Source organism: Pseudorca crassidens, chromosome 3 (genome assembly GCF_039906515.1).
Source record: "Pseudorca crassidens isolate mPseCra1 chromosome 3, mPseCra1.hap1, whole genome shotgun sequence".
In the NCBI taxonomy this organism is placed as follows: domain Eukaryota; kingdom Metazoa; phylum Chordata; class Mammalia; order Artiodactyla; family Delphinidae; genus Pseudorca; species Pseudorca crassidens.
This window is the reverse complement of record NC_090298.1, coordinates 4,560,119-4,572,717: the sequence shown is the minus strand read 5'-3', so window position 1 is coordinate 4,572,717 and position 12,599 is coordinate 4,560,119. Positions and strand designations below refer to the sequence as shown.

General features: G+C 39.4%; 1 protein-coding gene across 1 annotated transcript in view; it reads right to left on the bottom strand.

Moving 5' to 3' along the window:
* ADAMTS16 (ADAM metallopeptidase with thrombospondin type 1 motif 16) overlaps positions 1 to 12,599 on the bottom strand; it is a 154,294-nt gene that overhangs the window by 71,958 nt on the left and 69,737 nt on the right. Inside the window, exons 10-13 of the mRNA XM_067730343.1 lie at positions 8,583 to 8,678; positions 3,683 to 3,831; positions 2,338 to 2,510; positions 387 to 517 (exon numbers count right to left, since the gene is read on the bottom strand). Coding sequence (XP_067586444.1) covers positions 387 to 517; positions 2,338 to 2,510; positions 3,683 to 3,831; positions 8,583 to 8,678 — 549 coding nt within the window. The remainder of the gene's footprint in view (positions 1 to 386; positions 518 to 2,337; positions 2,511 to 3,682; positions 3,832 to 8,582; positions 8,679 to 12,599) is intronic.

Genomic DNA, 12,599 nt, shown 5'->3' with positions numbered 1-12,599 from the left:
GCTCCTGCCTGCCTCTGGGTACTCTGACCCCTGAACTGGTTCCTACCATCCCATGATTTCCTGTATCTCTGTGTTCCCCTCCCTGCTTCCCCAACACCCCTCTTCCCTTTCCCTTCCCTGAGGAACCCTACAAATCTCTTAGGTCCACATCTAAGAGAGAATCAGCTCCACCCTTCCCCCCGGCCATGCTCTCTGCACACGCCTCCATTGCCACAAGCCACTGCCTGTCTCCATAGATGTTCATCTGGCTTTCTCTCCCTCTGGGCTGTGATTTGGAGGGAAAGGGTGTGTTTTAAATGTCTGGTCTCTCTAGCCCCTTACAGGATGCCTGGCATAAAGCAGACTGTTGGGAGATGTTTGTTGAATGAATGAATGATCATTATTACCTCACATATCCCATCTATACAAACATTACGGCTATCCTCCGAGCATGGAGTCCCATCTTTGACTTTATTTGACAAAGAAAAGAAGAAATCAAATCCTTCTGCGATACAGTAGAGTTTGCATAAGTCCTGATCTTAAAAAGAAATACACACACAAACACAAATAAGAAAGATACTTAAGCTCTGATCATTTTTTTTTGCTCTAAATTTTAGATAGACTATTTTTTTTTCTTTTTTGCCCATAAAATAACTCCCACACAATAATACATTGCAAAGACATTTTTATAAATTGCCTCTTTAGGCTTGGTTTTTCCCCTTGAATTTTTTAAAATATTTTTTAAAGCTTCACTATTATTTTTTTTCGACTGTGTCCTTTATCGGTCCTTGCTCCGTACACAGTGGTTGGCACATAGTAGGCATTCAATAAACATTTGTTGACTTGAACTACATTACTGTTCACTTATTTTACTAGTATAGTTAATTACTCTTTCTAGAAATGCAAAAAGTCACTACTATTTTGTAGCAATACACAAAGTTCTTACCAATAAAGTGTAATAAAATACTCAATCACAAAATTTCTTAATAGCTAATGCAGTTACTAAAATACATAGTATTTTTAAACTGATAAAGAGAATAACTTTTGGATGAAATCTCCAGAGAACATTGTTTTTTAAATAAATATAATGGATTGTCAAAAAACACTGATACATGGGGAATATAGGTCTCATTATCTACTACAGATTGGCAGATCAAGTGCATATACTCTCTCGATAATCCATTTCAAGGATTTATGACTTATATGGCTAATATGAACTTTTGTAGAAACTTTTTTTTTTCCCTTCGTTCTCTTCTTGGTAAAGAAGAGAACAGTTGATAATAAAAAATTATCTGCCTGAGGAGTTTTCACAGGCCCGAGACTCATGTACAAATATTTTCTTTAGAGTGCAGGATAAGAAACCCAACTGAATAATTCTAAGAATCAAATTGAATATGTGTTTCCATGATTAACAAATTTATTTACTGCAGACTAGCAAAGCCAGAAATAGCACACAGATTTTTTGACCCCAATTTCGGAGTTCTTTCTACTATTTTCTCCTGTGCCTTTGTTTCTCACTGGCTTAATTTTTCTTAACGTTTACTTAATTTTAGGAGTAAAAACCCAACAAAAAATAGCTTTGTTTGAAACTGCTTAAATTTTCCTTCCAGAATTTGCTGAATCCATAAAACTCTCACCATGATAACATTATATATATTGGGATGGTAAAAGTTAAGTGCCAGATGAGATGGCCTAACTTACGTATTTCTCAAGTGTTTCTTGGGTAACACAGTACTCTCATTTTCAAAGAATGAGATGATTAGGTGTTCTTTGAATTTGTCTTCAAATTATGCTACTTGAGCTACTGAGTTCAAGTTACTATGATCAGAAGGCCAGTACATATTTCTCTTCAACTGGAGAGTACAGTCTTATATATGGTACAAATAAACTTCCTGGTTTATAAGTTGTAGATCAAGACTTTCCAGATACGTAGTATATTATCTGATTTTCCAAAAGACGTGAATTTGCTTTCATTCTCTGACAATGATGAGTGTTCAATGGGTGACATACTCAACACCATCTCACCATCAACTACCATGATTTGTATTAAAAAAGAATTGATTCATTACCAATAAATCGTCTACTTTGAGTGCTTTATCACTTCTTTAAAGATTTCATGGTATTTTGCACATGCTCTCTATCTTGTTTGCTTTTATTCTGAGCCCACAGCTGGTCAAGTTTAGATAAGGTGCCAGTGGCCTTCGGGCAGACAGAATCAAACTAGCAACAGGGAAAGAACCTGTGACGTTGCCCTAACAGCAATATTCGGTCTATCTGGATGCACACTATTGATCACATAGTTCTTTAAAGAGTAAAGAAGTCCGCGGCTGCCACCAGAAAGTGGGATTTGAGATTTACCTTCTACGTGGGTGTACGGCTTCCACTTGTAGTACCATCCTCGGAACCGTTTGCTATTGTACTCGGCACACTGCAGGGCACGGAAGTCGACACTGTTATGGGGACATTTCTGACTGTTGCAGAGCTTCAGAGTTCGCGTGGATCCCGCACAAAACTTCCCTCCATTCGATGGTCTGGAATGTACAGTGTCCAGTTAGAAACCTTGCCTTTGAATAGCTACTCACCCCTCCCTTGAAATGAGGCTTATTAGGGAGATGGAGCAGATAATGTTAAAGATTTAACATAGGATACTGGTGACCATTAAGTAAAGATACTTACTGTCACCAGTTAAAAGAAGTGCATTCCTAAGAAGGCACTGGCATTTTCTTACATATTAATGATATGGGTAGTATTTTCCTTTTCTATTGAGTGTGCAAATAATTGCAGCATTGGTAGAACAGGTGACTTTGCACGTATTTGCTCGTCTCCCTGTAGTGGGCAGGGTGAGCATCGTTGTTCTCCGAATTCCATAAAGGAGAGGATGACTACAGGAGGGCAGCTGGGAGAAAGCAGAACTGAGACTGAAATTCAACTACTTTGCTGTCCAGATGGCAACTTCTTTCCCCTACCAGCCTCCTTGTGACAAGGCGAGGACACCGGATGGGGACAGAACAAGCACTTGTCTTCCACTGGTTGGAAGAGACAGCAAACACCCCTCTCACCCCTTAGAATTCACGTGGACACACCAACACAAGAGCACCCTGTCGATGAAGGGGACAAATCAGGTCTCATGCGTTAAAGACAGGACTGAAATAAATCATTTTACTTAGTCTTAACATAAGTTAAACACATATAGGTGCAAAAGGAGAACTGAAAAACCCCTTCATTCCACTGCATTGGTGACTGCTTTTAACATCCTCATCGTCTACAGAAGACACACTGAGACCACATTTTGTGAAGGGAAATATATTTGATGAAAAACCAAGGCTTTGGTTTTCTCACATGAAAAAATTGTTCTTACTGATACTTATCTATTGATTTGGGTTCTCTATACTTATGATTTATCTCCTTATTTTAAGCAGAACCTTGGTATTTCATGTAAGCATGGTTAAAATCCAGTTCTTGAATATCACTGTTGGCTCCGTTACTTTTGCTGTGGTCAGGTAGTTATAAGCACCTTCAATTATACCACAGAGACATCGTTGTACAATACATGCTTGAGTAAAAGGGCTTTCTGACTTAGCGTTCTTTTACAGTAATATGGGGAGTACAGAATTACTTTCACTGAGCTTATGTCTACATGCTGTTTGCAAAGTTCGTAGCAGAGAGATGGGTGTTGATGAGGAGGGAAGTCCAGTGCGCTCACCTGGGGTTGGTGCAGAGCCGGTCCCTGTGAGACACCCCTCCTCCACAGGTCCTGGAGCAAGGAGACCAGGGAGACCAGTCTGACCAGTGGCCGTGGGTGGGCTTGGGGCCTTCGTCACCATATTTCACACACTGCCCTCCGCGGCACCACTGAAAATTAAAAACAAAACAAAACAGTGATATGACTTGTGGGTAGTACATCACTACTGCAATGCTGAGCCAAGGGGAGTTTGGTCACATAGGCAGACATCAGCATCCCTACCCTCAGGTAGCACATAATAAATATACATTTCATGCAGCTTCTTTTCTTCTTTCCAGACCCAGCCTTGTTCTATACATCCACATAAAGGGAAGGTACAGAGCAAAATCATTTTCAAACTCCTGTCTGAGCTGCTGGAACCTAACACGTGTAGTTAAGTTGTGTTGCAGGAACACTCAGTCCAATTGTTCACCTCTCAGGTGTAGGAGCTCTAACCTTTCCTGGAAACAACGTGCTCTTCACCTCTCACTGTCGGAACAGACTGACTGTCAGGTAGAAAAATCCAGCTGGAGGTTCCATGTGGCTCAACACCTTGTCATTTCTGGCCGGTGCTCTGTGCTTTTGCTCCAAAGCACCTGGGCTGGGAGCCTGGAGGTTATAAGTGATGCATGTCAGAGGTCACACAGCTTTCTAAGGACACGAAATAACCCACACAGGGCTCCTCCTGTCCCTACGAGGCTGGAGATGCTATCAGCTCCCCTTTCTCCAGAGAAGCGTTCATAGATGTTAATTCTGCCAAAATCTACATGGTTTCTTCACTTCCACCACATGCAAAAACTACACAAGATCTAGCGTGCATTCAATGGTGCTGGTTTTCCCACTGATGGACCCATTCACTGGGCACAATTGACATTCTGTCGGCAAAGCGTTGTGTAGGAGTCTATAAAAATAATAGTTTCAGAAGAGCAAATCCAACCTATCAATGTCGATATGATTGCTGAACTGTTTAAGGTTCCTTGCAGTACTTGGTGTCTACTGGATGAATTCTACCTGAGGTGCACAAAGTGCTGGGTTTTAAAGTCACTTGGATAATTCCTCTGTTGAGGTCATAGTTAAGCCAATAGCTTGACTTAAAGCCTAAATGGAACCTATTTAGGTTAGATTGTTTCATTTTGCTTGGGATGTTTATGAATTACTTTAATAAAATTTGGTCTAGTTTTGTTTTAAAATTACAGAAAATGTTTATTTTTTTTTAATTTAGAGTTTATCCTTTTATTTTTTAATATAAGTAATTATATATAGACTGGTATTTCCTTTTCTTTCATAAATGACCCCATATTATCCATATCTTTTTCCATCCTGCTTTTTCATTTAACAATATGTTCTGTAGTTCATTCCACAGAAGAAGATAGACACATCCCTCTTTCCTCTGTTGCAGTTACAGAACGCTCCATTAGGTATATTTCCAACCAGTCCCCTTCTGATGGACATTTGCATCATTTCCAGGCTTTTGCTTTGATAATTATTGCTGCAATTAACAGTCTTACAAATGCATTTTTTTTTGTTTTTGCCAGAGTATCCTTTTTTTAATTGAAGTATAGTTGATTTACAATGTTATGTTAGTTTCAGGTGTACAGCAAAGTGATTCAATTATACTTACATATATATCCATTTTTTTCAGATTATTTTCCCTTATAGGTTATTAAGAAATATTGAGTATAGTTTCATGTGTTATACAGTAGGTCCCTATTGGTTATCTATTTTGCATCCAGTAGTGTGTATATGTTAATCTTAAACTCCTAATTTACACCCCCCTTTCCCTTTGTTAACCATAAGTTTGTTTTCTATGTCTGTGGGTCTATTTATGTTTTGTGTATAAGTAAGTTCATCTGTATCATTTTTTTAGATTCCACATATAAGCTATATCATATGATATTCATCTTTCTCTGGTTTACTGCACTTGTATGATAACCTCTAGGTCCATTCACATTGCTGCAAATGGCATTATTTCATTCTCTTTTTATGGCTGAGTAGTATTCCATTGTATACATGTGCCACATCTTTATCCATTCACCTCTCGATGGACATTTAGGTGGCTTCCATGTCCTGGCTACTGTGAATAGTGCTGCTATGAACATTGGGGTGCATGTATCTTTTCAAATTATGGTTTTCTCTGGATATATGCCCAGGAGTATCCTTAAGTGACTATCCTTAAAAATTATTTAAGAAAACTTCTTGAGATTCTGAGGAGAAAGCACTACATCTTCTCCCAAGGAGGTTGGGGGGAATACCTAGGTGCACGTAGACACACAAACACGGACATACATACATACAATTTGAGTCTAATTTCATGCAAGTCACAGACCTGTGGAGCCGGTCAGTGGGGTGGTCGGGGGTAAGACCCTTGTGTGAAATGGACACATAAAATGTCTACTGAAGCACCAGTTGTATTTCTAAGAACAATCCCATGTTTATCACAATTTTACATTTTACCGATGGAGAGTGTGGCTTATGAAAGAGGCTTTATCTTGGACAGTGTGATGTCATGATAAGGCTCACACCCTGTTGTGATACTGTTCAAGGAATCCATTGTTACACTTAAACCCCGTACAGACAGGGCAGCAGCATAATGAGGCACAAGAACGTACACCGTTCTTGAGGTGAAAATGAGCCCCGTGTATCACTTCAACTAGGTGTGTGACCTGGGGCACTGACTCAGGTGCCCTGAGCTTGTCCGTCCTCCTGTGAACATCAGGGATGAGGGAAACCACCAGACTGGCTTGTTCCAAAGACCCAATGCAATGACACAGGCCAAGTGCCTCGGACCATTTGCAACGTAATCACAAAGTGAGAGATGGTTTAATTTTCTACTAGGGATCATTAAAGAACCGGAATCTGCTTCAGCATGCATACAGGCTGTGGTCCTGACCCCTGTTCTGGATTTCTCATGGCATGAGAGCAGAGAAACCGAGTGTCTTTTTCCTGGAAGAGTTCTTTGGTGTACAGTGGGGGGCTGCCCTAGGCTCACCGTCCAGGGTGCCTGTGACAATTCAATGTATATAATGTTCTTAGTACAGTGCTTGCCACTGAAAGACACACTGACCACTCAGGTTCACCAGCATGCACACCCATGCAGAGCCTCAGCATTGGTAGCTGATGGAGGAAAATAGGTTCCCATCTAGGAGAAAGATGCACAGAAGCAGTACAGTTGTCAGTTATCTACAGCCCATCCATTGTTCTGGAATATTCCAAAGTACTGAGATACTGACTTTTGGTAATGCATGCTTCTCAACCAATGAACCTCATGGACACTTGTGGACCAGTGATACAGGATGACACAACTAACACGAAAGGGGGCTTTTACATGAACTTCTGATGCTTGTCCCAGCATGGCCACTGGGCAGCCATTCAATCCTGGGCAGAACACTCACTGCTGTGTAATTTGTAGGCATCCAGTCCAGCTTAATGTGCTTTAATTCTTTTCAATATGAGGAAACACCAGGAAAAAAATATTTTAAAATACCAATGAAAACCAATTTAATTGCTTTTAAGGTAAATAGAACGTAACAGGAATATATGGGTGGCATCACAGCTGTAACTTCATCCAAGGAAAATAGTAGATTTTAAAGAAAGTAGGACACCTGGAGAACCACACCATACCTGTGTGAACCATCACCAAGGCAACAATGGAAGGGCTGCCAACCTTTCCATAAATAGGCATAATTTGGCAAACTATCAGATTTGCAAAATTTGGTCAGTTTTAGTCAGTTATGTGCAAAGAATCGTGATCACCTGCAGTTAATGTTCAGGTAAATTCCCTGGTATCCCGTGATGGTTGGTATTTCCACATTGCAGTACCTAAGCAAATCTATTTTCCCTTTCAAGAAACTAAAAGCATTTTAATTAGACATTTTTGTTATGGATTAATTTACTGCTGCCTACATCCCTAGAAGGATTTAAATATCAGTCTCACCCTGGGAAAGTCTGAAAATAAAGCATATTAACATGTGTAGGATGAATGGTCGCTGGGTGCTATTCTTAAGCAAATTTACTTCATTTCTCTTCATTTCCTCAGTCAGCTTTGCAATAATTCAACCCAAGAGCATTATGTTAGCATTGTGTCCTAATACTTTAAATCCTTTCTGTTTGTATTCACATTTAAATATGTTTATGGTATGATAGGTTTACTTCGGACTTTAAACATCCTGGATCAATGATATTCAGGCATAGATTTCTATTGTGTACTCATTAGCATCACTAAAAAGTTCAGATACATACGGATGAAAATGGTTACAGTGACAATTTGGTTCCAATATGTTTCTATCTTTATCAATAGTCTTTTATATTCTGAAAAAAAATACAATCACAGTTTAAATCAAAAGGATTAAAAGATTACTCTTGAGTGTTAAGATAATTTATTTTTAAGTGTTAATGACAGAATTGTCATTGCCCCCCAGTTAGTAATAAACTTGCTGTCTTATGAATTTCTTCTTTTCCCCACTAGAGCACCTCTCTCATTTTCACAGGAGCAACAATAGGTCAGAAGGATCTATTCCACAGTCTTCAAGCTGATGTTTTGAGGCTTTAACAGAACTGCTGAATGCTGGTTCTTTATTTGATTAAAAGGTGGTCCAGAGTTTAACATTTTCCTTCATTAAACAGATTCAGCCATCACCTGTTGCCTGACATTTATGTCTATTTATTCCAGGCAGCTCATCAATTATATCATTGGAAAAGTATGAAGGGGAGTCCTCTTCATAGAATTAATATAAATTAAACACAATCTTTTGACATGGGTATAGATATGGACATATATATCAGAAGGATGGGCTTAAAAAATACCAAGGCAAGCAGAGGAAAGATGCATGGTTGAAAGACTGACATCTGAGTATGATGTATGTGCCTAAGATTAGCTTCTTACCCTGTCACGCCCACAAGTTGTGCCTTCTGCCGCTGGCATAAATTTAGTCTCACATTTCCTCCCAATCCGGTGGCACCACAGGGCTTTACAGATATCCTAAAGGAGGAAAAAAGGTCATCAGTATTACAAATGATCCATATGACTCTGAAAAAATATCACTGAAAAATTTAAGGGGAAAACAACTGATATAAATTGAAAGCTGACATCTACTTAAGAGTAGGTGCATATGATAGTGAGGACCTAGAAGACTCATGTTCTAGACTTGCTTCAACTTAATTCTATCCCTGAAGCTCTATTTATTTATATTTATTCATCCTACATTTAACAAAATTACACTTTCTAAATTAATAAAAGTAAAATATGCTTAATCCAGGCACGGAAGAAAACTGTGAAATATTAAAATTAAAAAACCCAGTAAAACCTAACATTTTATAATTCATTCTTCATCCTCCCTTTCACTAACTTCTCCTTGTCCATCCCTCTATTCAGCTATCCATTCATCCACCCACCCACTCATCCACCATCCCCACATCTTCAGTGAAGTCCTAGAATATGCCAGTTATCTTACTAGGCAGGAGGTTCCATAAGAAATATGACCAGACCTACCCTCTCAAGAATGGTCTTAGCGGGATATATTAGCTGTAAATCACCATGTGGTGCACATGGGAAGAGATGCCCCTACAAGGGGAAGAACACAGTGCAGGGTGGGCTTGCCAGGAGAAAAGGGCTTTGCCTGGAGGACCCAGGGAAGAAGTCAGAGAAGATGGACATCTGAGCCAACTATTGAGCTCAAGGATGGCACATTCAAGGGAAAAGGAATGAAGGGTTCGTGCAAAGGAAGATGACAAAGAAGAAAGACGTGTGCAGAGGAAGGAAAGCCCACATGGCTGATTTGTCAATAAAATAAAACAAGATCTGAGATTTATACACAATAAAGGCCTCTCCAAGTATAAGGAATTATTTTTACTTCTATATCCTTTTGAGCCCAAAGGAACATCTTAGTGAAGGGCAGTCAGCAGTGGGACTCATGAAATGATGGGACCTTCAGGAATGCTGGTGGTAGCTTCAACTGCACACGATGGAAACATTTCTTAAATTATCTGCACAACTGTTCTGAACATTTGAACAAGTGCTGCACTATTTCCCAAGTCATTTAATAGCTGCATCTACTGGGGTTTTTGTGTTATAAAGAAAATGCAACACAGCAAAACTTCCATCTAATATTGCTTGAAAGACGGCATTTCACGGCACTTGTGCCTTTATTTTCTGTTTCAGTGATGCTAGAGATGTGCTCACAGGAGACTTTCTGCATTGTGTGAGTGAACTCTTGAAGGATTTCTCTTTTAATAATCCATATTAATTTTACCTTCATAAAACTAATTCTCAAATCTCCTTTATAAATGTACTTGTTATATATTTAAAAGTTAAGGAATTTGTTAAAGGCACTGCCTTATATTTTTTTCCACTTGTATCTCTCTCACTAATAAGACAGCTTTTCAGAGCATGGACTGTGAAGAAGCAAACACTCAATGTTTTAATTTTGATATCAACTAATTGCTTTTATTTCATAAATATGAATATTTTATATTTCATTCATAGTAACCTCTTAAGATTACAATCACTGTACCACTAAACTTCATTTGCTTGGAAGTCCTCCAGAATCATTAAGTGCTATGGGGCAAATGTGTCACGCTGGTGGTTAGTGCTTTCCTGGCTCTCATGACATCAATTAGCATGCTGTGCTGAGAACCTCTCTTCTTGCCCAGAACGGTGGTTAGAGATCAGACTCATAAGAGGACCACAAGGCATCCATAAAAGCAGGGGCCTGGGCATCTGTAAGTCTCCAAAGAGACAACTGGGAAGCTCTGTTTGCTTCCCGGGATGACATCGTGACAGAAATCAGGATATAAATAAAGCTCCCTTGAAACCTGAACTTGTGGACCCTGGCTTAATATCTGGGTGGAAATATGGTGGATCAAAGCCAGAATCCAGACAGTGGTGCAGGGTAGGCATACCTGCCCGTGAGTGCTGGTTCAGAGACCTACTGATTTAGGTGGCTGGGTGTGCACACACACAAACAGATGAACACACGGATGGATGAGTGAATGATGAGTGAATGGTGGATGTGACAGAGATACCTGCTCCTGTTGTTGGGTCAGCGGGGGACGGACACAGTGGTCCAGGGCTTCCGAGAAGGTAAACTTGTCTGGTGTGAATTGGGCATGGCAAACCTGGGCAGGCAGAGTCCCGGTATCCTCCCTGAATGCAACCACCCATCGACTTGTCCTGGGGACTGAATGAAGCAGCATAGGTAGGTAATATGCCCAACTCAGGGCCTGGCAACTAACAGGCACCAAACTCATGTCAGTGTCCTTTCTCACTTCAAAGGTGTGAGGAGATGTGAGCTCAATCCCAGCCCCCAGCCTGGGTTCATGGCTGTGGCCTGAGGGAGCCAGTGGTACTAAGTCTGGAGGCAGTTTCAGGGATGATGCAAGATGATAAAATAAATGGTGTTTTAAAATGCTAAATTATTTTTATGTATTTGTCACCAATACCTGGAACAGTGTTTAGTACCTGGCTGGCTTTCAATAAATGCTTTCTGAGTTGAACATCTGTTAGTTTGTTTCTATGGAAACCTTGGACAGAATGAGCAGGAACATTTTTAGTGTAAAATGAAATGAATAGTGATCAGTGAATTGTGATCATAAAAGCTTCTAAGATGACTTAAGAGGGTGACATTATGATATGAAAACACTACACCTAGACTACTATTCAAAGGATTTTCATAATATTCTTACATTGTAGTCTGGGGGAACATTTTGCAGACTAAAGAAATATGGATGGAAGATACTATTGAAGGCAATAGTTTTTAAGTATTCTAAGTAAGAAGCTCTCAAGTATAGGATGCTGGTGACAGCTCACCACTAAAGCATGTGACTGTAACTCAGTCTGTGCCCAGCTTATGCCATCTGTGTATTTCAGCCTCATTCTAGAAGCTGCTCAATTCCCAATTCCAGGCCTCCAGGCAGAAATAAATCAGAGTTACAAGAGCCTTGAAATATATAATTCATGTTACTGTGTTCCAACATGTCAAAAAGGATTTGAGACTTTGGTGCCCTATAGATGTAACTGCTGGTCATTTAATAAAAATGTGACATTCCATCCTGGAAAACAAATAAAAATTCTAGTACCTCAAACAATGTTTATTTTATTATATAAACAACCAAAAAACGATTACTTCCTCTCAGTTTTATCACACTTTGACCTAACTGCTAACTTCTGGACATAATGTACAATGGTTGTATTAAATTCTGCTTTATGGTTGTAGGTCATTACATTCTTAATAAAACTTCAGGGTCCTCTTGGAACAATGACCCTATTAAATCATGGTTCTAGGGCCAAGAAGTTGGAATGCAATATCTGCTGGATTGGAGGGTGGGTTCCCAATTTACCAACAGTACCCAGGACACTAAGGTGATCAAATTTCAAAGTAATTCTGGCAACTTGCATCTCAGACTGCAGGGTCAGGCCACCAAGCAATGATGACGAAGCAGAATAGGAACTTGATAAAGACACAATGTTTAAAATAACTAATACTTGACTTAAGAAGAAGAAAGTTGAGGACCATGTACAGAGTTCACGCTTGCTTTTATCTTTGCTGCTAAGGAATACTGTACTGTCTTTAATGAAGGCTCTCTCACTTGCTATTCCTTCCCATAATTTAAGAGCTACATTCACAATGACTTATTTTGATAATACTGACTTAGTTAAGTTTAACATCGCAACCTAATACCCCAAATAAAACAAACATTTTCAGATGACTGTGTTGGATTTATTGTGGCATTTCCATACTGTGAATAGAATGCCACCAGATTAGTTTTCTCAAACTGTCAGTATCAGACTTTCCAAAAACACAAACTAAAAATGCATATACAAATGATGTTATAATAGGATATATAATTTATTGTAATTATTTGTTTTTCAAGCAGTGGTGTGCTTTTATCACTAATTTTGATT